The sequence below is a fragment of the Arvicola amphibius genome, chromosome 10 (genome assembly GCF_903992535.2).
Source record: "Arvicola amphibius chromosome 10, mArvAmp1.2, whole genome shotgun sequence".
NCBI lineage: Eukaryota > Metazoa > Chordata > Mammalia > Rodentia > Cricetidae > Arvicola > Arvicola amphibius.
This window is the reverse complement of record NC_052056.1, coordinates 66,928,167-66,955,428: the sequence shown is the minus strand read 5'-3', so window position 1 is coordinate 66,955,428 and position 27,262 is coordinate 66,928,167. Positions and strand designations below refer to the sequence as shown.

Here is a 27,262-nt window from a genome sequence, read left to right as displayed (position 1 = left end):
GCATTTCCATGCATGGACATTTGGCTACTAATCAGTATTAATCATGTAAAAATGTCCTTAAATTTTCCATGTAGCTAAATATTCATTTACTATTATCTAGGTCCCATACTAAACATTCTGAGTATCTGAGGGATAAATACTTGGACAATAAGCTTAAAATATAAGCAAGGTTACAAATTGAAAGCACATAGAATATGTGTGGAAAAAGTAGCTTGGAAATTAAAAGAGGATGAAGAAAGAGAAGAAATAAGACATGAAAGTTGTTATTTCTCAAATGGCAAGAGAGGTCTATGCCACATGAGCACTGGAAATCAAGAACACTGATAAAACAATCTACCCACCCCCCCCCCCAAAATGCAGGGGATTCCATATATTTCGTTTGGATTTTTGTGAAGAAAAAACTGTTTTTCTGTGCTCACAACACGTCTGTCACTAAATGTGCAAATTTTCCACACCAAGCAATTCTCCAGTTCTCTGAGACACCATCTGTGTTTCCTACATTTTAATTCATTTTGATACTAAATACCTGGAGTTTGCACAAACCACACAGATTGAGGGCTCTGTCTTCAAAGAATCTGAGGGACTCAAAAGCTCTTGGTTCAGGAACTGGGGACTAAATGTAACTATCAGAGGACTATGATGAAAGATGCTCACGCCACCCACAGCACTCAGGAAATTAAAGGGCTCTCAGGAGTTCTGTGTTAGGGATAAGTAATAGCGATGAATACATATTTCCTATTACATCACATTTCATTTTCAAAGAGTGAAGTCCAGGAATTGGGTATATATTAGGCCATAGACCGTCTGAAGAATTGACAAACTATGCCAGGAAGTTGAATAAGTTGGATGCAGAGGTTTGCATAAGCCTGAATGATTTAACATCCCCCTTTTGCATTTCCTATCGTAGGCTCGCCAAAAGATGCATTACCACCCCAGATCTACTCTCCGAATGACCGTGTTGTCTATGAGAAAGAACCAGGTAATTATCGGTGTGGTTCCTATGTTTGGTTAGAGTCTCTTAATTACAAGAAGCAAAGCATAGGCTAGCATGAAGCAGTAAAGGATAATTGGACGGAAATGCACAGGTTTCAAGTGAAATGTGATGGAAAGCCATGGCATGTAAGGACTCGGGAGTTTGAGCTTCTATTCCAGTGCAGGTCCTGTGTCCTCTGCTCCTTGTTTTCCTCTGTGGTTATGATCTGATGAAGACTTGACTTTGCACAGTGCTTTGGTTTGCCGAGGCTGTAATAAAAGCACAAGACGGCTTTTAAGCTTCCGCTTCTTCTTCAGAGCGTGGAGCTTGGAATCAGACAGGACTGAGAGCGTCGTGGGAAAAAAACAGATCCATAAATGTTGGACTCAGAACACTGTCAAATGGTTGCCATGCCTCCCTGGGCCACCCATAAGTTTTCATAACTTTTTATTCTCGAAAGAAATCATTCACCAATTACCAAATAAGAGATTTTTTTTGTTGTTGTTCTTTTGATTAAAAGCCTTCTACAGTAGAGTAGAAAATCACGGAAAATTCTGACACTTTTACATCATCTTCTTTTTTTAAATTTAGCTAATATGTTTTTGTTATTTTTCATATCAGTCCCAGTTCCCTCTCCCTCCCCTCCTCCTGCTCCTCCCACCATCTCCTCTACCCCAACACCTTCCACTCCTCAGAGAGAGTGAGGCCTCCCATGGGGAATCAACAAGGTCTGTCACATGACTTGAGGCAGTACCAAGGCATTCCTCCCTGTCCCTTGACTGAGGAAGGTAACCCTCTGGAGGGAATGGGTTCCAAAGACCAGTTCATGCACTAGGGATAAATATTGGTCTCACTTCCAGTGGCCCTCTAAACTGCTGAAGCCACTGTAAGACCATTCTAGACCCGTGAGAAGTATGGAAGAAGAGTTGTTTGTGTGGATTGAAGCTATGAAGCCAGAGATTGTGTAGGTAGCTTGCCCAAAAGGCAATTTTCTGATGCGTTTTCAGATATGATTTGCCTCATAAGGAGTAGAGGATGTATTAAGAGTTGGTCGCTCTAAAATAGACTGCATTTCCTAGGGTTAACATGAGGTTTGTTTAGGAACTTGAACATTCTTGTCACCGCTGAAGTAAAAACCTATCAGCAACCCAAGTACGTTTCACCTACTTATTGGGCCGCATTTCTGAAGCATTCCCGAACTCATGTTCATTTTCCCTTCATTATGGAAACAATGATTCATAATCTGTACGGTGAAGTGAGAGAGGCTGCACATTGTAGCGAAAGGGTTGGAGCCAGTGTTAGTCAGTTCATCCCAAGATAATTAGAGGTTTCTTCAGAGCCTGGACAATAGTGTGCCAAGAGTACAAGCATAAAGCAGAATTATTCTCAGCAGGCTGGTGTGACAGTTCCGAGCTGGGTCAAATCCTTCCCCAGTTCTTATTAACAATTTGACCTACAAACAATGCTGTTAAACATGTAGACATTTCAACTTTTGCTTCTGTGGGACATTAATTTTTAAAAGACTTCATGCTGTTTGATTAAGAATAAATGCCTAGGGTAGGGAAGACTTATTTGGGAAAGAGGGAGGAGAGCAACACAGAAGGAGAGGGAAGGAGGAGGAATATATAACACCAAGGATGTTATAAGAAGCTAGAGAAAATTATGATATTTTATGTTCACTTAAAATTACATTTTTTATATATATGAAGTTATACCACTTGGGATAAAAATGCTCCGCACAAAAAAATAGACTATTTATCAAAAACCTAATGCCAGGCATGTGATATCTTCATTCATGTTGTTGGTCAGGAGAGTCCAAAAGTTCCCAAAACAATACAGGCTGTCACTATTGTCCTTGAATGCTTCTCAGAAATTGAAAGTAAGACCTTATCACTGATGATCTAGCAAACTGAAAACAGAACCTTGAGGATTCAATCTAAATCTAACCTAGAAGTCTCTCCCCTGAAGACTAGTTCTCATAATATAGGAAGGAGATATGCAAGCTTTCAAAGGAGAGATGCAGCCAATAGCTCTACCCATCTGTAAAACCGACAAACTAAAATAGCCGGAACATCAAGGTCTCACAAAAGGTGCAATAATGGCTCTTCTATACCAGGACCAAAGAACAGCCACCTAGTTAGACTTAGTGCTGTCTTGATTGGTAAGAATTCATACCTACCTCTGTAAACATAGCTAGCTGGTGAGATTATGAAATCTAGAAGGGAATCTACTATTGCCATCTGCATAAACCAGTGTAATTTCTAACTTCTGTGTAAATACTCACAGCTAGATGTAGCTCTCACCCCTCATCAAAGAAGCCTCTTTTTGCAGCAAAGACATACTGATCAAAATGTAGAGATCAACTGACCATGAGGTGCCCACCCCTGTTGACACATCCATCTCAGTTCCTTTACCTACAGCTCAAGGAAAACATATAATTATATATCTGTAATTTAAGTAACTGTTTCGTCGACTCCTATACACCCCCTGCCTCTTATATCCTTTCTGCTTTACCTCCATTAATGTTTCCTGAGCTATGGAAGGGTGATACAGCTTTTCCATTTAGATTTAGACACTCAACAGTCACTAATATTTTTCCAGTACCATAGCCATTGATTGATAAGTTGCCCATGTTTTAGTAAATAGAACCCACACTCATGCTCATGGAAACAATCTAATTATATTCAGGGCTTTAAAAAATACATTGACATATGAGAAGACTTGTTGGTGAGAATAAGGGAGGAGAGGGATGATGGCTGTGACAGGATGGAAATACCCAAACTTCCTTATGTAAATGCATATGATTCTGAAAGAATAAAACATAAGAATCAAAAGGAAAGGAGAACAATAGCAAGCACAAGTATTTAGTTCTACCAAGTTCACAGCCGCTATGCTGGTCTTGACATGATTGCATGCACTATTATCCCAACTTGTGAACCTCCCTCGTCTCATGAACCATCTCAGCTACATAACTTAGAACTGCTTTTTTTAAAAAAACTAAGTTTCTGCATGCTTGGAGATGTGGATTCCCTGTCCAGTTCTCTTGGTGATGACATAGTTCCATCCTCCTTGGATAAGGACTTATCACCTAAGGACTCTTATTGGTCACTGTGGTTGAAAGAGAATAACCATGATAGGCTCATATATTTGAATTCTTAGTGCAGTTTATGGAACTGTTTGAGAAGGTTTCAGAGCCATGGCTGGGAGTAGACTGTGATGCTACAAGGTCTCCTGTGATATTCTAACTTAGCTCTCTCTGCCTCACATTTTTTGATGAGATGCAATCTCTCAGCTACTGTTCCAGCACCATGCCTGCTAGTCTGCTGCCAAACTCTTGGGATGGTCATCATTTCCAACCCTCTGGAACCGTGAACCCCAAATTAAATGTTCTCTTTTATAACTTGCCTTGGTCATGGCGAAAAGGAACTGAGACAGTCACACTTTATGAGGGAAATGACAAAATGGGAGGTTTGGGCCTGAGAAGAATGCTGCCCGAGTTCCTCTGGCATCGTAGAGCATATTTATAGAGTGATAGAAAGTGGCCATTTTGGTAATTTTATGTACAGTTCCTGATCTTCTCTTCTTGGTTTTATTTTATTTTTGTGCATTTGGTGTTAGAATGATGAATTGTTTATTGGCTTTTAGTGGCCACTAGAGAATCAGGCACATATGAGTTATATGAAAAATGCATATTGATGGATTAATATAGGCTAACATCATCTATTCAATCTGTTTGTTCGTCAGGAGAGGAGCTTCTCCTCCCCTGTAAAGTCTATTTCACTTTCATCATGGACTCCCACAATGAGATCTGGTGGACCATCGATGGAAAGAAGCCTGATGATGTCACTGCTGACATCACCATTAATGAAAGGTAACATGGGTGTATCCAGGCCCTCTAGTCATTGTCAATCTCAGGTCTTGATACACACCATTCAGTATGCATGATGATTGTTTTCCCTTTAATAAAATGTAGCAAGATTTTCAAATCTTCAGTGGCTGCATCCCAAAGCAGGGCTATGGGACTTGCAATGCAAGTGCACACACTTGATAGATTGCATGCCGTAATTTGGTATTATATTGTCTTGAGTCCGGGTACCTTCATGACAGTTGTTACAGGTGTGTGCTATGTTGTCTTAAGCTCTACAGACTTCACATGTTTATGATATGATTCTCATTTAGAAACATTTGGGATGTATCTCCCTCATGAATCTAAAGATAAATGAGAAGGAGAAATATTGGGATGTGGTTACCTGAAAGTATTTGGTTTATAATCTTCCTCAGTCCTGGAGCATGGGTCTAGATATTTGCTTCTTTCCTAATTATGTTTATTTCTTCTATTAATATAACCATTCCTTTCCTATCTTCCTTTGATACTTGAGAATTACTTGTTAAATACTAACATTTTTGTTCTTTAAATTTCACTTTAAAAAGTAATTATGCAAAACTCTCAAAGAGCTAATTTTTTAAAAAGCTGATGGGTAATAACACTCTGACCTCTCTTAAAATGTTAAACTGGGTCACTTTATTCTTAAGCAAACTTGATCTTTTTAAGAATTTAACAAAGGGGGTGTACAGTTCTCTGAAGACTGAAGATTTCTCTATAAGTGAGCTATAAATTGCTAGAGAGAATTGTTTTGCTATGGAAACCAATAAATCACAGTGGTCAAGCATGTGACAGATTGGCGGAAGTCCCCAAGTTTTATCACCTCGTGCCACAGACCTTAAGCTCCTTGTATTTCTACAATTCAAAACCTTTTTTTTCTACTAGTAAGTTAAGATTTTGTAGAAATTATAAAATATCTACTTTGAACAGCTTCTTATCCTTAGATAGGACAAACAGTTACAGCAGAGATTTAAATATTATATGCTATATAAATGACTGAGAAGGAATGGGTGTTGCAGAAAGAGTTCTTAGGGGACTCTGTTGGTTTGGGAGGATTAGGAGGCATTTCACAGATGAAAAAGTTTTCAAGTCAAATTTGCTAAGTTACGAAATGAAAGCTGGTAAAAAGAAATGTTGTGTTCAAAGACATGGACTTTAGGGAAGCAGAGGAAAATTGGAGGGAAAAAAGCCTCCCAACATGGCATGTTTTGTAGAAGGAACTGATAAAAGGTTCAGCTTGAGGCCCCAAGGGATAGTTACTGATCAGTTCGGGAATTCTGAGAATGGAGATTCTCCTCTTCATATTAAATGAATCCTCATGAGAACAAAGTCATGTTATTCCACTTCGCTGCAATGATGACAAACTTGCAGTGTTCATGAGAGCAGGAAAATAAGCTTGGGAGAAAACTACTTGTCACTGAAACACAGTTTTATGACAGACACCGTGTCTATTCTAAAGGAAAACTTGGTCAGCTAAGGGAGAGATATATTTAGACCCCTCTGAGACAAGGAGCTGAAGGGATTTTAAATCTTGGTCTTAAACACACTTGCTCTTGGACTTACTGCAGTTGATTATATGTTTTCGTGTTCCGAGCTAGTTCTTCTCTTTGCATGTAAAGATTGAACTATGCGGTTTCAACATTTCACACCAACATCCCGCCTGTCTGCATTCAGAAACCAAGCTTTCCATATCTCTGCAGCATGACAGTTATGTGGGGCTGTGATAGCTCCGAAGAGCAGTCATCAAGCATGGCTGCGGCAGAGACGCATGCTCAATCTTCTGAGTATTTCAGTAAATTATTCCCATAATACACTCTTTTACAAAACAGCCAAGTCATGGAAAGTTTAATGGCATTGCCCAGGGTGCAAATCACAAAACATGGATCAACCCCCCACCCCCAACCCCCGCTCAATAAGTCTGATACCAGAAGATTCTTTTCAAGCTGATGCAGGCATCGTGCCTCAGCGTCTAGAGCCAGGGTGACATTTAGCTGTGAAGGAAGAGCTGCAGTGAGAGTCTAGCATTGGGTTTGTCCGGCATTAGGCTAATGTGTGGTATGATAAGGCCCTTGTCAGCATTTCAGCCCTCTCCCACAGGACTCTGTAGTTGCTTGCTTCTTATTCACACAGAGGGCACAGCCTGTGTGTCTCACAAACGTTTTGATTTCTTTCTTTTTGTGTGTAGTATAAGTTATTCCCCAACAGAGGATGAAACAAGGACTCAGACTTTGAGCATCAAGAAAGTCACCCCTGAGGATCTCAAGCGCAACTATGTCTGTCATGCTCGAAATACCAGAGGGGAAGCTGAGCACGCAGCCAAGGTGAAACAGAAAGGTAATGGATGCGCCCAGCCGATGACTCTGTGAACTCTGAAATAACATTGTGGTGAATAGGAAATCAGAGCGAGAACTCCAGCGCATTCCACATTGGACACAAAACAATGAGTCAGTTAAATGAAAAACCTTAGGAGAAAGCTTCCATCTTTGCAAAGAGGCTAGCATGTTGGTTCTGAGAGTGTCAGCACCTTAGTGCCAAAATGTTGCTTGAAAAAAAATCCATGAATGCAATAGCAAGATACAATGTTATATCTTAAACAATAATGAAAAGCGAAAATCCTCAAAGCTAGTAAAGATGTTATAGAATTTCTAGAATCACACATTGTTGTTGAAGTCCAAAGATGCCCGTAGATATAACTGAAAGCAGAGTTCAAGGGTCACAAGTTTGATCATGCCATACGACCTCTAGGAATTTTTCCTGAGTCACGCATCCTCTCTATTTCTAGAAGCGTAAGAAAGAATGAAACATAAGCAGCAGTCATCTGTTTGTCTATAAATACATAAGGAAGGAATAGGATATTGATTCTCAAAAAATTGTAATTTCAGATTCATGGTTTACACATTATGTATCCATCATTAGGCAGTTTTGTTATAATTGATAAAATAAAATTTACTAAATTATGATTTAGTTTGATGGTAAAATAATTTCTATGTTAATATCTGTATTTTCTAAAATAAATAAAAATTACAAATCCTTCTTGTGTGAGCTGTTGCTCCGGAAGCATATTGCCTAAATCTTTCTTTGGGTCTTTCCCCCCGCACAAATCCCAACCAATTGATCCCTTCCTGAATATTTTCTAGAGGTCTGGAGTAAAGTTAGCAGAGACATCATGTGGTCAGTATAGCATTCTGAAACATCCTAGCCCTCACATTTTATAGTTTATTACATTTATATAAAAATGAAACATTTGATACACTTTTTAACATTTATATAAAAGAGGAAAATGTTGACGTATGGTTGTTGCATTTGCTTTAGACTTGAATCCTTTTTATTTATTTATTTTAAGCTGAGCAACAAAGAGGACACAATCAAATGTTGTCTTACAAGTTAGAAAGAAATTGCTTATAGCTCTTAAGAAGTCTTAAAGAATTTGTTCAGGATGCTCCATTGCTTCCCTCTCAGAAATCACTGTAGTGAATTATCTGTGCTCGAACATTGGATACCCTAATAAAATCCTAGATTCATTTTAGCCCAACTCTCTGATCTTGGAAAACTAAAGTACTCTCTGAGCTTCATTATTTTTCTCATAAAAAATGGAGAAAATTATACCAGCACCTCTAAGGTTGTCAAAACTGCACAGAGCAAACATTCTCACTAGTTCATACTATCAACTGTTCAATAAATGCTACCTCTTATTTCTCCAAGGGTGTTATTGGCAATAATTAACAAAAGCATCTGTACTCAAACAAGTACCATTATAGTCTAGGTTACAAAATAAATCAAATTAGTTTAGTTCAAGACCTGTTAGAGCCTTTAATATTTAACATTCCAAATGAAAGTCTTCAGGGGCTTAGATTGCTGCAGGCTGGGTGTTTTCAATTGTGTTAAAATCCATATTGCTGAAGTACAAAGAATCTGGGGTTTTTCTCTTTTGGCATGTACTCTGTAAAACAATAATAGAAGATGACATAAATTGATCACTTATCAAAGAATAGGATCAAGCCACAAATAAAATAATGTTTTATGTGGGAGACGTGTCCAAGGATGTACACCCGAGGAACTAACTGTAGCCACAGAAACTCAGATTCTGAGTGTAGTGGGGACAGTAGTAGGGACAATATTGAGGCTGTGAAGGGACACATGACCCTCTTGACCAAGGAGTGTTGATTCCAAGATTTTATATCTGCACATCATCAAAAGGATGACAGGAAGCACAAAGTGGTGACCCAGGCTTGTAATCCTGCTGTGTGGGAGATTGAGGCAGGAAGTTTAGGAGTTTCGAGGTTAGCCTCAGCTACTTAGCACATTGAAGACCAGCTTGGACCACGTGAGACCCCGTCTCAAACACAAACAACACACATGACAAGGAGAGATTAACACGTGGAATGAGAATTGCCTGGAGCAGGTTTTATTGACTGCACATGTCATCCATTCAATTGGCTAAGGTCCTCCATATGAGAGAGCTAAAGTAAACATGACTGACGTGCAGTTGTTTGGTGATCAGAGAGTAGCAAGGTAGGTTCTGAGGAGACATGTGCTTTAAATCATATGAGAAGTTGCCAAACCAGTTGCCAAAGAGGTTTGCTGTTGCACATTGCCCCCAGCACAGCAAGGAACCTTCGTACACTCGCTTTTTCTCGCCAGTTTTTGGATTTGTCAATTGTTAAGCTTCTAGCTTCTTAGGAAATGAGTGTTTGTGTCTCACTGCAGATGCTCTTTGAGACCCTGGTGATGCTGAAGGCTTTGTTGTAAGTTCATTGATCATTAATAAATCTTTCTGAGGCCGGTAAAAATCTTTGGTCATTTTCAGCTGGATCATTTGTTTTACAATTAGTGTGGTATGTAACTCATGCTGGACACATGCATACAAGAAACACAACCACGTATGCACGCCCACATTTACAGACACCGAATGCACATCCTTTGTTAACTTTTTTGAATGCTAAAAATATTTTCATCTAGCTTGTGAATTTATTCATTTTTGAAAGATTTGTTTCTATTTACATGGATGAGTGTTTTGCCGGCATTCATGTATGTGTATCATGTGTGTGCTTAGTGCCTGCAGAGGCCCGAAGGAGACATCAGAGCCCCTGAAACTGGCATTAAAGACACCTGGGAGCCAGCATACAGGTGGTAGATCCTCAGCAAGAATGTTAGTGCTCTTAACCCCTAAGTCCATGAGTTGATGTTTTGATAAGCACAGTTCTCAGTAATGTGAGGAAGCTCATTTTACCAGTCTCTTTTCATGTGTTAGTGCTTTCTGAATTATGTGCTTCTATTCTCTGTTTTCTAAGTCAAATGATGGCAGGCTTTGTTCAAAGATTTCTCTTTAGGCCTTTGTTCCATCTTAGATTGTAGTCTTGAGGGCGTGAGTTGCAGACTGGAGTCTGATGTTGACTTTGTTCTGTTTCTTAACAGAAATAGTTGTTCTGACATCTTGTTGAATGTGTTTCACTGGGTTTTTTTCCTTAAAATGTCTTGAAAGTTTGGTCAAAAATTCAATTTTCTTTATGACTTTCTGCATTTCTCGCTCTACCCCTTTAATCAACTAGTCGCTGTTTAGTCTTACACCATTTTTATTACTCTAGCTTAAATCATTAAATAAGACGCTGGTGCCTTTTCTCTTTTTCAAGGTAGTTTCACTATTTTAGAAAAATACAGAGTTTCCTTACCTGTTTTAGTACCAGTTTGTCAATTTCTACTCTTCTTTGATTTTGACTGAGACCCTATTAAATTTGTAACACTGAAGACTTACCAATACTGATTCTATCAATCCATAAAGGTGATAGACCTCTCCATTTATGTAGTGCCTTAGTAATTTATTTCATCAGTTTAAAAAAGTTGTGTGTACAGGTTTTTATTACATGTTATCAAATTTGTCTCTAAAGAATTTAAAAATTTATGCCATCAGATATTTTAAATTTTCTAATTGTTTAGTAATAGAGCATAGTCGTGCAGTTAATTGATTTTTTTATGTGCTCACCTTGAGCTGTTTTTCAAAATTCAATTATCACAATTTCTGCTTGTCTCTCTCTTGTTCTTTTTCCTTAAGAGTGTGTTTTCGTGTGTCAGTTTTCTAAGTTGTCCTTTGGGGCACTTCCTTGCTATTCTAAGTTGTCATGTACGGGCATGCTTTCTGGGGATCATTTCCTTACAATTGTTTCAGAGCCTATGGAGGCTTTGGTGAGTTTTGTTATGATAAATGATTGGTATGCTTTTCAAGAACATATTTTTCATGTTTTGAATTTCTGCCTCACTGGAATGTCACCATTGATATTTCCTATTTACTCTTCACAAGTGTTCATTTGAAAAAAAAAAAAAAAACCTCAGCAGATACATTTTAGTATGGATTTTAAAATGCTTAGCTAGTCATTAAATCATCTCTGCCAATTCTAGATTCTATTTGTGCTTGTTGATGTGTTTTTCTGAATGTTGATTTTTTTTATTTTTCTGCTATCTAGTGTTTTATCGTTATTCTGGGCACCATAGACGTTATGCCGTGGAATGTATTTTGTGAGCAAGTTGAGTTTTCTTGTAGCAGGTGTTTAATTTGTTTATATTATAGGTCTCCTCTCCTTTCCTCCCTTCTCTTCTTGCTTCTGGAATTCTCTTAATCGCGTGTGTTCCAGTAGTTAGAAATGCCCTTTCTGGTAGGGCTGGGTGGATACACTTCTCAGGCTCAGCCATTTAGGCACCATAGGCTAGCCACTCTTTCTTTGCTCTGACACTAGACGCCTGGGTCACCTCAGATCTGCATGTGCTTCTGTGGGTTTTCACTTCCTCGGTGTTCTTTATAGGACACTGTAAATGCGGACCAAGTCTCCACAGCTTTGCATTTTCACATTTTTTTGCCACAGACCGAAGATAACCTCATGCAGATTCCTAGAGTCCATTTTCTACTCAACTCTCCTCTTCCTGTTACTTAGTCCTTGAAATGCAAACTGGCACAATTGTCTCAAGTCTCATTTCCCTCCCTAGCTCAGAGCAGCCACCACCTTCGTAGGATTTTTCTTTCCTTACCAAAAATCTGGAAGATTCTCTTTGATAATTATTAGAAAGAAAAAGACATAAGGACCATGGGCTTATCTTAGTTTTACCAGTTCTCCAACTGTATGAGGCTAAAATGCAACAACAACAGCATCATTTAAGGTATTCCAGAGGGTAGGCTAGTTCATTATCATTTACTTTCCTGGTACCAAAGGTGAGGTCCAGAGGATAGAGGTTGTAGCCTCATCCCTGAACCATCAGATTTGCAGAGCAATCCACTGTTCTCTGTTTTGACATCACTAAAATAAAACACTCTTTTGTTAGCATTTCAAACCAATGGCCATCACCACAGTTTTAAAAATTATGCATAATTTAGTACTGACTAGCCTTGGTCTCTGTGGCAGGGGACAATTGGCAGTTCAGGCACCTGGCATTCGGAGGAAGAGCTCAGTAGATTGCAAGCCCAGCTACAACAATGAAGATAGATAATTTGGGTTGCCAAGGACAAAATTTATTGTAGAGCCAGAACCAAAAGCAGGGGAGGGGATCAGCACTGGGGTCCTTCATTCTTTTAACAAAAATGGCTGGCTGGGTACATGGAGTTCAGGGCCAGTTTATAATACAGAGCTGCAAAGTGCATTCTGATCTGGGGAGTAGCAATAAGCAAATGACGGCATTTGGCTACATTCTAATTGACACATTGCAATCAATGAGAAGGGGACTTCAGTATCCGGTGTGGTCAGATTGCGTCACTCCTTTTTGATTGGAAACTGTTTTGTCTGAAATTGCATCAGTGCAAAATTGTCATTTCGAATGCCGAGGCTTGCAGTAGGAAGGTCACAAAATATAGGCCAAGGGTCACTGCATCCCTGTAACGTCCTTGCACTTTACAAGACAGCCCTTTAGAACCACAGCTATTTAGAAGAGCAATCTGGCAGATTATTCATTTTGGGGTCCAATCAGTTAAGTACCATTAGGGAATCTTTAATAAGAAGATGACACCAGGAAGCACAATCTGAGCTGTAAATATGAGCTATATCATCAGAGATTCAACACAAAATTGAAGAGCCCTATTAAAAGTATAAGAGGCTGTAGAAATGAGCCTGGCAGAGAGAAATCAATAGTTTAATTGATCTTTTGGTCATTAAGCAAGACCTCTATTAATACCTGGAAAAACACCCACCCATTTAGAGGCCCACCATCCTGTGACCCCAGGACTAGGGTACACCTGATAACAAGGTTTGAATGGTCAATTCCAGGGTTCCCCTGTGCTAGATATACAACACACTGAATTCAGGTTGATGAACTTGAAAGTCCGAGATTTATCTCTAAATTGAGAACTTTGGACTCCGCTCCAGGTTGCTTACCATGTTTTCATTCGGATTAAATGTCATTTGAAAAGTCCTCCCAGCCACTGAGTCCACATCTGATCAATGACCTAACACCATGGCAGCATTCCACACAGACTGTGCACTTTGAAGAGAACCTAGATAGCAGTCCTGCTCTGGAGGAGATTCTCCACACCTCATCTCAGCAGACAGACGTTCAGCACTAAAGTGTTCAACTGCTCAGAGAAGCATCTTTGCCCCTCTGCTCTTAGTTCCTCCCCGTCCCAGTCTCACTCCATCTGGCCCAGGTCTCCCCATCACATGACCTGCTTTTTCAAAACATCAGTAACAATTTTTAAACTAACCCAATGAAATATTCTCTTGTTTCTGTGCTTCCCCTGCATTAGATTTTTTTAGCCCTTCCTGCTGTCTTCCCTTTCTATCCCTCAAGCGTCTGGCAGACATGTCAAGAAAGGCATTATCCAGCCAGCCAATACCAAGCCCGCCTTCATCTCTAGCAAATTACTCCGTTCTTCCTCAAAGTCTTCAGCTGCTGTGCCACAGCCAACATAGCAAACAAATGATGCTTCTGCCCTTGACTGTAACTTTGGGCTTCTTTCCTTATCCTGAAAGAGGAAAAGTGCTATTTCTGGGGAAGTTTGTTGCGATCCCAAATGCCGCAGGGATAGGATGGACAAAATGGTTTGCACACGGAAGGTGTGGAGACCTAGTCTATTTTGCAGGGAGTGGGAAGGAATGGTGAAGGAGTAACTTCTACAGTTCACTAATATTGCTGAGATAAAATCATTAAAAAGTGGGTATTTCTATGGACAAAGCCCAGGCTGAAAAAAAAAGCTATATATATACATATATACATATATGAACTTTGAAATTAAAAGAAAAGAAAGACATACTATGGCCAGAAGTCATACTATGGTCACGGCATTATGTTTGCTTTTCCTGAGCCCTTTGAGACAAGGACAGTGTAAATGAGCCAGGACAGTGATTGGAGGCTTGGTTAGAATAGTCAGTGGAGTGAACAGGGCTTCTGTCTTAATTCCTAGCTTTTGATAAATTGTTAATTATCTCACTCTATTTCTGGTACTTCCATAAAGCCTTCCTATGATATTCACAGTTTCAAAAAGTAAGTAGATAACAAGGAAACAATCAACCCCCTGAAAGTTCAGGTCAGCCTTTGAAGTGTTTGTCACAGAACTGTGAGCTTGGGAAATAAAAGAGCCAATACCACTTCCTATTCTGTAGGTTTGCCAAAACTCAATGAAAACACTAGTTTGAAGCCTCTTTTTAAATAAAGGAAAGGGATCAAATTTCTCTGATATTGATGTTAGAAAGAGGATGAAGTCAAAGTTAATAGACACGGCAAGATTTTTGCTCAGGTTACCTCCTTTGATGATGGGCCTCTCTTTGGGGAGGGTTCTTGGAAGAGCACTGCAAGAAAAAAAAAAAACAGTTACTGGACACAGCACTTTCAAAACTCTCCTTGTCCTGGGGTCATGGCACAGTGCTGCAGTCTCAGTTCCCAGGAGGCTGAGGCAGGAAGTTGGTGAGGTTAAGCTGAAGACCAAGACCTTCTTGGTTTATACATGACTGGGGTTATAGTTCAACGGTAGAGCTTGCCTAGCATGCACAACCCCTGTGTTGAGGTGAATGTGATAACCTTCCTGGAAATCCTTCCCAATGTTAACATCCTATTTAATTTTGTATACATTGAGGATCTAGTCAAATCACTGAGTCATTTAAAGCACTTTCTGTACCAGGAGCTATAAGCCACAGCAGCAAGAACAACAAAAAAGTAAATAAATAGGATGCAATCCAGTATTTAAAAAAGATTATGCCTAATCTGTTATCATGTTGTTTCTGCTTGTTACCATTTGCAAATCAAGTGTCTGAGTTGGCCGCTTGGCTGATCCAGCCCTGAAGGAGCTGGGGATCACTATGATCACTGAGTAGAAGTGAATTATCATCATCAATATTTTGTCATTTGCTTTAGTAATACCGCCGAGGTACACTGTGGAACTCGCCTGTGGTTTTGGAGCCACGGTATTTCTAGTGGTGGTTCTCATCGTGGTCTACCATGTTTACTGGCTGGAGATGGTCCTTTTTTACCGGGCTCACTTTGGAACAGATGAAACAATTCTCGGTGAGTACTGGAGTATGATGCAAAGCTCGTGTGTCACCATCTTTAGACAATGTGTTTCTCTAGCATACAAGCCACCGCATTTAACAAGATCATCTTTGATTTTAGCTCTTACTAGTAAAAATCTTTTCAGTATGCCCTGTCCACCTTTCTTGATGGAAATATGGTTTAGTCTAGACTAACTTTGTCTTTATAAAAACATGATGCATATAACATATGAAATTAACATTTCCCCCAATGGTTCAAAGGGCATAAGTAAAAATAAGGATTTGATTCAATATTCATACTTTGTTATTTCAGTATAAAATGATATTTAAAATGTTAATGAGATGTTTTTGCCAACTTTCAAATGCAGAACGCTGCTTTGCAGTCCTGGCACATCTCAGTGGGGACAGCTGTGCTCAGATGGTCAGCAGACACATATGGTTCTTGGTCACTAGAGAGGACAGTGCAGGGCCACAGCCTTTTGTTTTGCTTTGTTTTGTCCTTTGTGTTGTGACACAGGGTCTCATTGTGGAGCTCAGGCTGACCTCAATCCTGAGTGCAGGGATGGCTGTCCTGCGCCACCATTCAGCTCTAGATTCATATGCTTCAGGGGAAGATCCATGGGCCAACAGCATCATGATCATCCAAAAGCATTTTAGGTGGAGACTTTTAAACATGACTCCCTCTGAACCAGAACATACGCTGTAACAATATCCCCAGGTGATACAGGTGTACATAAGAGTGTATTGTTTACCTTGCTCTCACTAATAAAAACCTTTCCAATTTCCTGGTAGAAATTTTCCTGGCAGTATCACCGAGACATCTGAATCTTTACCAAATCTCTACTGTACAGGAAAAGGAGAAACAGCCCACCCCATAAAATTCTAATTCAGCAGGCCTTAGGAAGAAACACATAATCTATATTTTTAACGACTCATGAATTTTATTAAGCAAATTTCGGAAAGATCAACATATCGATCTTAACATAATTTAATTCTAGTTCTTTTCGGGTATAATTTAGTCAGTTTCAAAAAGTCTTTATCAACTTAGAATTTTAATGTATTAGCAAGTGGTTTTCTAGAACACTGCGTAGAAATTTCCTGCCTGGCTTTACCTCCCAATACCTGTGGTATGCATCTCTGCTCCCTTGATTCATGGGACAGTCTTTGTCCACTACAGGGGTCACTCCCTCAGTTGAGAATAGAAGACACATCAGATACAATCTGAACCCACACGGTCCTTTTGTCTGAATACTGTCACAACTAAAAAATTACACTGAGATCTGTCACATTGTTCACAGATGCAAAAAGGAAAAAAAATGAAAAAAATTTAAATGCCCAACACCCCAAAGTTAGATTTAATTTAAAAAAAAGGATAATTTGAGAAGGTTTTTCTGATTTGCTTTGACGCTGTGCTCCTTTCGCTAGATGGAAAGGAGTATGATATTTATGTTTCCTATGCAAGAAACGCCGAAGAAGAGGAATTTGTGTTGCTGACGCTCCGTGGCGTTTTGGAGAATGAATTTGGATACAAGCTGTGCATCTTCGACAGAGACAGCCTGCCTGGGGGAAGTAGGTATCGCGCAGCGCATGAGTAATACGGGTGCCACCCTGAGGGGTGAAGTGGATCCTGAGTTTCTGGTGCATGAATGGGTTGTAGCACAGTCATGGTGTTCAGATACTGAGCGTACAGTTCCTTCAGATGATGGAGACCTCTCCAGATGTACAGCCACAGTGTCAGGTAGACACTGTTCAGTCTAGTTCCTGGCTTTAAACTTTTCCCTTGTAATCTCAAAGAGCTCCATGCCGGAAACGAGCCAGCCCTGAGGAAGTTGGTCTCAGTGGAGGTTAGCTTTTCAAGAAGCCTTGGGCTGACACGCATTAATTTTCGTTCATTTTCTTTAACAAAGACCAAGTGGAGAGAATGTTTCTTTACACAAACTGAGGTTTACTCCACTTACCTGGAATGGAGCTGCAGGACAGAGAGTGCAGAGCATTTCCCTGCTAACACAGCATGCCCTTTGCTACTTTCTCACTTCCTCACCTCTGAGCCAGCGAGCTGCTGCTGGCCAAATCTGCCTGTTCATTGTTTGTATCTCCTTTTCTAGCAGTGTGGAAGTTTGTGTTTTAGCTTAAAATGTGGAAGGCCGTTGAATTCATTCTACCAAGTTTTACAAGGAAAGCTTCAACCATTGAAATCGAAAATGCTTCCTCTTTTCAAGTCCAAACAGTCATGGTTCATTCAGGAATTTTGTAGCAAGCATGGCAACAACACTGATCAATTCCCTAGAAGCCTTTCCTTTTTGAAATGAGTGCACTGACTCCCATCTGGAGCAGAGCAAGCTCTTTTCCTCTCTTTTCCCAGAGAAATCTGTTCACGTTGACTGTTTTATATGTTTTTGAAATGTGTGGGTAATTGATACCTGGAACAGTTTTCTTCTCATTGTGAGTTAATAGATCATTTTGTTTATCTGCCCAGCCATGACCCCAAGCCTGAGCTTGTGTTCTACAGAAGATCTCTCCTTGAGTGTCCTTGTGCCATGGAATGATCCCTTACATGGTGAAAGGCAAAGTTCTACTCATGTTAATTAACAATTTGCTTAACTCATCCATGCATCTATTGATTCGTTTACAAAGTCAATCTAACTATCTTATCTACTATGTGAAGAGCAAATAAAAAATGCACAGTATATATCTGGATAAGACCTACAGGGGACTAACAGTCCTTCAAAAAATGCATACTTATTCTTGCACACTGCAGGCCCTCTTCTTCCTGCTGTCCTTTCTGAGGCCACTTTGCTGTCGAACCTCTTTCTGTGCTTAGACACAGTCAGCCTCTGCTGGAAATGCTTAGAGGAAACACACACCCCTTCCTGGGTTCTCCCCCAGGCTGCACATGTTAGATTTTACCTGGCAAGTCCTTCCCTATTACTTCTGCACCCGTGAAGATTAAGAATGGAAATCCCTGCAGAGGGGAATGTGATACAGGTTTCCACACCACCAGTGCACTGCCTGGAGCCAGCGAGCGAGCATCGCTCCTCTAGGTGAAGGATTATGTGGGTCTCCTTGAGCATCTGTGAGCAGATAGATTCGTCTCAAAAATTTAGCAGCAGGAATTAATCAGAGCCCTTGAATAAAATTAGCCTGTGTTTCCCTCTTCTCCACTTGGTTTTGTTCATCTCGGGGAAAGTGTTTGCTAGTGAATGTAAGTACAGCAGCTAGCATTTGCTGAAGAAGGGCTGGCTTCCCAGAGACTAAATGTTGAGGAGAAAGATCTGTGTTCTGCTTTCATCTCCACCCCAGAGAAAAGGAAGGGGCTGATGTGGGAAGACACTGTTGGCCAAAATGCCATGTGTTTGAGTTACTAATGCAGCAACATTGTGACATCAGTTGGCATCAGGAAAGAACACATCTGTAGCCAGCTTTCTTGGGCCACCAGCCCCCAAATCATGACAGAGAAGCTTATTATTAATTATGAATTCTTGGCATTAGCTTAGGCTTGTTTCTAGCTAGTCTTTTTTTCCCGTACTTAAGTTAACCCATTTCTACTAATCTATGTGCTGCCCCTAGGCTTGTTTACCCCATCTAAATACTGTCCATTCTACTTTTCTGCTTCCTCCATGTCTGGCTGGCTCCTGACTGGCTGGCTGGCTAGCTGGCTCCCCTTTTCTCTCTGCCCGCCAGCCCCACCTAACCTTCCTCTATGGAGATATTAGCTGTTCAGCTTTTTATTAGACCGATCAGGTGCCTTAGGCAGGCAAGGTAAAACAGCAACACATCTTTGCATAGTTAAACAAATTCAGCATAAACAAAGGCAACACATCTGATAGAGTTAAACAATTATTTTATTCCATAACACCCATCAGCAGACGGAGACTCTACATTCTCTGCTCTTGCCCTTGGTTAGCTGCAACTGAAACTTGGGGACTTTGAATCTGTAGTACATGGTTTTTAATGCTTTTCATATGATGGCTTATTCTAGGGTATCTTTCAGGAGCCAGTTGGGCTGAGACACAATGCTGTTTGAAGAAACTGTTGTCACTGCAATGTGTCCAGTCTATCTTCTTCAAACAGTGCTTGTGAGGACTGGGTGACAACAGGCCACATATTTTGGCTTTAGCTTATTTGGAAATATTTTGGGCATAGGGCATTTAAATATAACTCCATTTTCCCTGAGTGATGTTTGGTGGGCAGTATGTTTGGATTAAAGATGAATACTGTTGTTGGGGAGTGTGTTAGAGCTTTGATTCTCAGGCAGCCTTTCCCAGTCCCCTCCCTGCCTTTGCTCCCTGAGCTCTTTGCATCAGGTGGTTCCTGGCCAACACTAATCCCCACGGTGTTTTCTTTCCCAGTTGTCACAGATGAGACCTTGAGCTTCATTCAGAAAAGCAGACGCCTCCTGGTTGTCCTAAGCCCCAACTACGTGCTCCAGGGAACACAGGCCCTCCTGGAGCTCAAGGCGGGCCTAGAAAATATGGCCTCCCGGGGCAACATCAACGTCATTTTAGTACAGTACAAACCTGTGAAGGACATGAAGGTGAAAGAGCTGAAGAGGGCTAAGACGGTACTCACGGTCATTAAATGGAAAGGGGAGAAATCCAAGTATCCCCAGGGCAGGTTCTGGAAGCAGCTGCAGGTGGCCATGCCAGTGAAGAAGAGTTCCAGGTGGTCTAGCAGTGACAAGCAGGGCCTATCCTATTCGTCCCTGAAAAACGTATGAAAGGGAAAGCGAAGGAGAGAAAAGAACAAATGGGCTCACGGGGGGTAAGAGCCCCCTTCTTCCCTCCTAGGCTGTGGCTTCATAGATAGAAAGAGAACCCTATCTAAGCCCCTCATAGGGAAACATCCTAGGGACTGCGTGACTGGCAGTTTTGCTTCTCAGGCAAACTTAAGGGTTAGAGTGATATTCTCTACAGTCTGCCGCCAGGTCTAAAGCCATTATGATATTTGCGAGTCAACATCCTCATCCATCTCTGTTCCCCCCTCTCTTTTAATCTCTTTGTAAAAATGTCACCATTATGGAGCCCCTTTGCCCAGTGACTCAAAGCTCCTTTAAAGATGGGTTATCTGCTGATGGGAGTATCGCCTGTTTCTCCATAGGATTTTCCTTGAGTTTTACTTTATTTTCAGTCTTCCATTGAACATATCACCAGAGGTTAGATCTATTTCAACTGAGGATAATTCACTCCATGGCTTATTTGTCTGTTGAATCCAGCACCTCAGTAAGACTAACAGTCAAACTACAGCTGTTCCTCATGGCGAATTAAGTGGCAGACCACTTTCTTACTACTAAAACCACATTTCCCTTGTCTCAGGTAATGGATAGCATATTTATAAACTTGACAAAGTCACAGCTTTTGCCTTATCATAGTAGCTTCTCAAGGGTGTACAGATAGAGAGGTTCACACTTGTCACTCTCTCTCCCTACCTATAGTGCCCATCGTCCATGCTTCATAGGAGGCACCAAGCTTTTACGGGTGCTAACAGAAAAGCAAGAAAATGCTCTCAGAGCATTCTTGACACCAGAAGAGAACAGAGAGCAGGATACGTACAGTTTGTCTTTTAATTCCAACCTTACTAATGGGAGAACCAGGGAAGTGGTTAATCCCTGCTCGTTTGCACCTCTTCATTATGAAGTGGAGTTGAGAGGTAGCGATTTTCCTTTTGGCACTACTATTCTAAAAGAATGACCATGTCCAGTAATTTATTCACGAGTACACGTCGTACCTTGTTTCAAATAAATCACCCTGAAAGTCACTGTTGATGAAACTGGGGTTTTTTGGTTTTAAGCAGAGTTTTACTATTTCTCAGACTTGTAACAGTGAAAACTAAATACATTTGCGTTTAGAGTGGCCAGTTTCTACGTCATGTCTAGCATGTGTGTATACATATACACACCTGCGATATCGGTACATGTGAATTATATGTGTGTATGTATATAGAAATTCCCACAAACTATGTGTATGTGTGTATATCCACTTGCCTATAAATTATCTGTGTGTGTATGTATTTGGGGCTATACATAATCACAGCACGTATATCTTTAAACAACCATTGTTACAATATTGAAAGCCGGTAGAATTGTTGTCCAGTTTTAAAATTTATGTTTATAGTGCAGTGGTTTTCTGTTGGTGCTTTCATTCCACTACTGTTTTATTTGTGACTTCTTGGTTCTGTTTATAGTTATCAGAGATCTTGCCTCCCTTGGACTAGTATGAATGACTTACTGTTCCTGCAGCTGATCTGGGTTGCAGGGCTATCTCTTGTCCAGGGACTTCCCATTGTCACTGTTCAACAGTAGGCAGTCACCTGATATCAGTGGATTTTCTACTGTATTTCCTACAAGACACATTTAGAGTCCAAGTTATGTGAATCTCAGTGCTCAGTCGTGTGGACTACTGACTGATGAAGAGAAACAGACATAGCTATAAATGAGTCTGAGTATTCCATGAAACGCAACTCCTCATTTAAGGAAGACTTTATCCAAGTTGTGTTAATGTTAATAAGCAATTTTGAAATTTTCTCTTATTTTAAGTGTTCACCAGTACTGATGTCTGCAATAAATCATTGCTCTGTGTTAGAATTATTGGTTACTTAAATTGAAAAAGAGTTCCTTTGCGAATATTTGACATAAAACTATAATATATAGTCTTTTTAAGTTTTTTTTTTAAAGTTTAGTGCTTTTTGTTATTTCACATAATTACCATTTCCACTAATAACACTTTAATCACAGTACCAGATGAAAGCCGGCCCCAGATAAGCTTTGAATGTTACTTCTAGCATTAGTTATAGGAAAGCAAGGGGCAAGCTCCTCACTGCAGGCCAGTCTCTGCACCGTGTAGTTTCTGCCCTGCTGGATTCTCAGCCCCACTGCTGTTTTTTACCCCTAGAAATGCTTCACGGTTTCCTATTTATACTCCTTTGTTGTACTGACCCTGCTCCAATGCTATAGTGTAAAGCATCTCAAACCTAAAGAACGTATCTCATCCTAAGAGAACTTAGTTTCAAGACTCTTGTCTGAGTTTCAGAAGATGCTCCATACAGAATAGCAGAGCTCTGGAGAAGGGGGTCACACACTTGTCCTTAGAGGGCAAGAAGATACATCATGTCTCTTATGAATAAAAAAGCATCCTCCATAGTTTTAGGTTTATGACAAAGGGAACGTCTGCACCCAGGTTAACAGAGAACCATGCTATATAGAGTATCCTACTTACACAGTCACAGTGGTTTATTTAATTGTCTTTTGTACTTTAAATGACTCCCTGGGATTCTAATAAGAAAGTACTGTCCTCTACTGGGAAACAAACATCACTCCACTTGTTACTTACGCATCGGTTTCCATGGGTTTTAGTACTTTATGACCGTCTTTTTAATTTTATTCATACACATTTGTATTTTCCATTTTCATTTGATTTGTATATTTTCATATTTTTTACAATAAACCATTTATTTTCAACTTTGAATTTTATTTTGTGCATGTGTTTTGTGTCCTTATATTTTTTTGTCTGGGATTGAGAAATAGGAGGGAAAAAAAGAGCAATTATGTTTACAAACATAAATGAAAGAAGTTATAATAGCAAAATATTTATTGAGGAATAAGAAAAATGTGAACTTCGTATCAAGAAGATTTCTTCTGGGCATGAGTTAAAGAATTGATTAAGTAGAATGAATAGTCTAGTACATTAGAATGAGGGGGTGAGCAAATGCCACACTTACTGGTAACTTTTAAACAAAACCACAGCTATTTCTCTGGTTTCAGCTTCAAATGCCACTAATGCACGGAAAACTCTTACTAGTCAACAAAAGGAAGGAACCAGGATGCATGGACCACAGCCATGAGGACACAGTGTTCTATTCAGTTAATAAACAACTGTCAGGATTGAAAGGCAACAAAATTCTCTACTGTGGGCGTATAGAATCCACATTCCAGGAAATATGCATTGTATTGCATTTTGTATGTGGATGTTTCACACTGACTGCATGTTAGCCAGTCGTAGGTTGCAGTCACCCTTCAGTCCATTCAGAGAACTAGGGATTGGCACTCACTCACTGCACTGGTGTCATCAAGCTCACTGTCACTTGCCTAATTGAATTTCTCAGGACATTTTCTCCATCCAGTTGTCTACATCCCTAACCAGATCTTTGATGCAAGCCAAGTATGCAGCACGGAATGAGACATGTTCATCAGCTAACCTAGTGTTTCTTTTGAAGCATTTTAAAATTAGATTGATATGTATTTATTTTCTATCCCTGTGTGGGGACGGCGTATGCACTAGTCAGTTCTCATATTCTGCCTAGCGATCAAACTCAGAATGACAGGCACTTTCACCTACTGACTCATCTTACTGGCTCTGATTTTTATGTTTGGGCCAAATTATAAAATTAACTAATATATTTATTGACTTTTTTTTATCAGTTCTTGATATAGCTTTAGAATATGAACTTAGTAAATTCATGATAGTAATAGGGTTTAAATTTTCTGTGCATTTAGTGTATAATAGCTGCAGACAAGAACAATTACTATTAATATAGCCTCACAATCTCTTTGATCACTGCTAATTTTTGTTATGGCCCTATACCTCTGCTTTTATCTTACGTGTTTTGTAGAAGAGTGGACTCAAATATAAAGGTATTAAAATAAAAAGAGACATCAAGGAAAAATAAATAGTTAAATTCAGATGGTTCTTCAGTGTTGCTCCGTTTTTAAAAGGGAGGCAAGACAGCATGAGAGGGAAGGTTTTTCTATAAAAAACCCTAGCAAAGGAAAATCATCAGATTCAAAGTTTTCTTGTCCATGAATATAACTTCCATGGCTATTACAATTTTAAAGGCATGCTTTCCCTTAAAGATTATAGAGTTCTGGATCAGAACCAAAGCTTAGAACACATCCCAATGATTCCAAGAAATGAATCCATTGCTGTATAATCAGACCTCATTCTTCTGAGCCCAACAATCAATCACCTAATTCATTATGCCCCTACACAAACTCTAACATCGCCCTCATCTTCAAATGTGAAGCTTTGAAAATCTGGGAGGAGTTTTCAAAAGCATAAAAGGAAGCCACTTGTTTCTAAAGTTTGAAGAGAAGATCTGAGCACAGGAGAAGCCCCATCTTGAGAGCAGCACTAATCCTTTGTCAGTGTCTGTCTCCATCACTCAGACCTGCATCCACACTGTCCTCTTCCAAATGGAAACCTTCCGCTTTGTGGAAAGGTACAATATTAATTTTATTTAATTCCACAAGCCCAAGACGATGTTTAAGACCTGTCCTTTAGTTCCACCCATGGTTCACCCAGTGAAAACATTTTCCTAACTTTATCACTTAGCTACGGTTACATGCACACTTGCACACTTGCACACTTGTGGGATTTGACTGTATAAGTTTCCTATGTTGGAAATCTAGCCATGTTGTCCTATTTTCTAGGTTATTTTCTTTTTCTCATGATCCAGGTAGAGCAGCGGACTCCTCACAGGTCTGTTCTCTATTATATTTAAAGGCATTTCTTAAAACCTGAGTAGGGGGAGATGGGACAAGGGAGTTGCCAAAATACACACATGCACACTTGTACATCTGCATACACACACATGGTTTTGAGAACTGAAAATTTAACTCTTTCAAGATCACAACAAAAACTTCTTTCACTGATTAGAAAGAATGAATGGGGAAGGATCCTGGCTTCCTCGTTGCTCTCAAGTTCATGGCGATCAAACTCACTGCAAATTCTCATTGTCTTATGGAGACAAAACAGGCAAATGCAGCCTCAGCACTGAAGGTCACATGTTTTCAAAGTTGTCGGCAGTAAGCGTTACATGGGTGGGATTTCTTTCCCGTGATCTAAGACCCTTCTCTAAGTCCCTGCATTTCATACTGCTTTAGATACCGCATTAATTGGAGGAATTTCCCTTTGGGTCCTATCCATATCCCCTCGGCAAACATTAGAATTAAGTACTCTGCCAGAAGTCTTAATTAACTGATTGATTCTTAACTACCATGGTGGCATTTGGCTCTTTAATTGACTTTAGGCCACTTCTTCACACACACACACACACACACACACACACACACACACACACACACAGGAGAAAGAAAAGCAAGAGAAAATTGAAGCAACAAAGATGGAAAGACAGGAAGGAGCGAACAAGGAAGATAGGGCATATTAGTTGATAGAGACCAATCCTGTGTCCAAAATGTTAAGTCCCTGGGGCTGGCTGTGACTCAAGATCTAGGGAAGTGGTAATTCCCCTGGTAATTTGGCAGTCAAACATTCTGAAGAAGTAAGTATGCTCATTGTTTTTTAAAATATTATTCTAGTCTCGAAAAACCAAAAAAAAAATATTATTCTAGAAGACATATATACAGTTTGAATTATTATTCACAAGAATGGTGATGATGATGATGATGATGATGATGGTGGTGGTGGTGGTGGTGGTGGTGGTGGAGGGTCTGGCAGTTATGTCTGGTATAGGATAAGAGTAAATACCTGAAGTCACATGATCCAGCGGTAAGAAGAAGCTACAGTAGCATCACAAGAGCACCTAGCTCCTTCGAGCTTTTTTCTTTGAAGATATCTGGTCTAAAGCCACCAGATAAAACTAAAGGAAATGAGAATTCTACAACAAGAAATGCTTTACAAGCAGAGAGTAGGCTGCTTTCTGAAATAGTTCATCCAATTCTCATTCCCTTTATTTTCATGATCTATCAGGGGAAGATACTTTCATGGCATTTTATGATAGGGGAAGAGACCATCTGCAGTGGAAGGAGGTGTTGTGTAGGGAGAGAGATTAAGTTCAAGCGACTCCTCTTTCTAACAGGGAACAAATTCTTACCAATTGTCAGGAAGAGTGCTGTGGATGAGATTACTTGCTTTCTTAGTTTAACACTGATATTCTATTTTCTCAAAAGTGTGTGCATGCCCCGTCTTTTGCGGACCAGACAATGACCAGCTGGGTATGAAGACATTATTACCAGATGCTATGCTATCTTTCCATTTCCCTGTAGATACGGTGGAAGCCGTGTTTGATTTCATTCAGCGGAGCCGAAGGATGATTGTTGTCCTGAGCCCCGACTATGTGACAGAAAAGAGCATCAGCATGCTGGAGTTTAAGCTGGGCGTCATGTGCCAGAACTCCATTGCCACTAAGCTCATTGTGGTGGAGTACCGTCCCCTCGAGCATCCCCACCCAAGCATCCTGCAGCTGAAGGAGTCTGTGTCTTTTGTGAGCTGGAAGGGAGAGAAGTCCAAACATTCTGGCTCCAAGTTCTGGAAGGCCTTGCGTTTGGCTCTTCCCCTGAGAAGTCTGAGCGCCAGCTCAGGCTGGAATGAGAGCTGCTCTTCTCAGTCTGACACCAGTCTGGATCACGTTCAGAGGAGAAGTCGTTTGAAAGAGCCCCCAGAACTCCGGAGCTTAGAGCGGGTGCCTGGAGTAGCGCCAGCCCAGGGCATCATGTCCAAGCACCGAGGGAAGCCCTCCGCAGCCTGTCGTTGCTGTGTCACCTACTGTGAAGGAGAAAGCAAGAGCCGGGCAGAGATGCATACCCAACCCCAGTGGGAAACACACCTCTGTAAGCCTGCTCTCCAAGAGTCGGAAAATCAGTGGATACAAAATGACACTAGACCAGAGCCAGCTCCCCAGATCACAGCTCTTGCACGGCACCAATTTACAGATTTATCCAATAACAATGACTTTTATATCCTGTAATCACTTTATGTGGAGGGTGGCGGCTGCTTTTTCTACCAACTCTCCCTGGGTCGCAAACATTTGGGAATAAGTGACATTTTTATCATCTAATAGACTATCAGATTTGTGTCCCCTTTATTGATTTCTAAAAACTATTTGTTTCTAGGAGACAAAAGACCGGAAGCACCTGAATGCAGTTATTGCCTCTAACGGCCTCGGAAGAGCACACTCTTCTCGGGCCCTAGAAGGTCAGTATGTAAAAGTTGCCTAGAG

At 40.3% G+C, this 27,262-nt stretch overlaps 1 protein-coding gene across 2 annotated transcripts in view; it reads left to right on the top strand.

The window, feature by feature from the left end:
• LOC119825053 (interleukin 1 receptor accessory protein) overlaps positions 1-27,010 on the top strand; it is a 131,141-nt gene extending 104,131 nt beyond the window's left edge. The window contains exons 6-11 of one of the 2 annotated variants that reach the window (XM_038345664.1): positions 908-979; positions 4,718-4,844; positions 7,042-7,190; positions 15,180-15,329; positions 16,739-16,882; positions 26,310-27,010. In XM_038345664.1, the coding sequence (XP_038201592.1) occupies positions 908-979; positions 4,718-4,844; positions 7,042-7,190; positions 15,180-15,329; positions 16,739-16,882; positions 26,310-27,010 (1,343 nt within the window). Of the gene's footprint in view, positions 1-907; positions 980-4,717; positions 4,845-7,041; positions 7,191-15,179; positions 15,330-16,738; positions 16,883-19,662; positions 22,774-26,309 lie in introns of those variants that run through there. The other variant, XM_038345665.1, reaches the window with a different exon arrangement.
• The last annotated feature ends 252 nt before the right edge of the window (positions 27,011-27,262 follow it).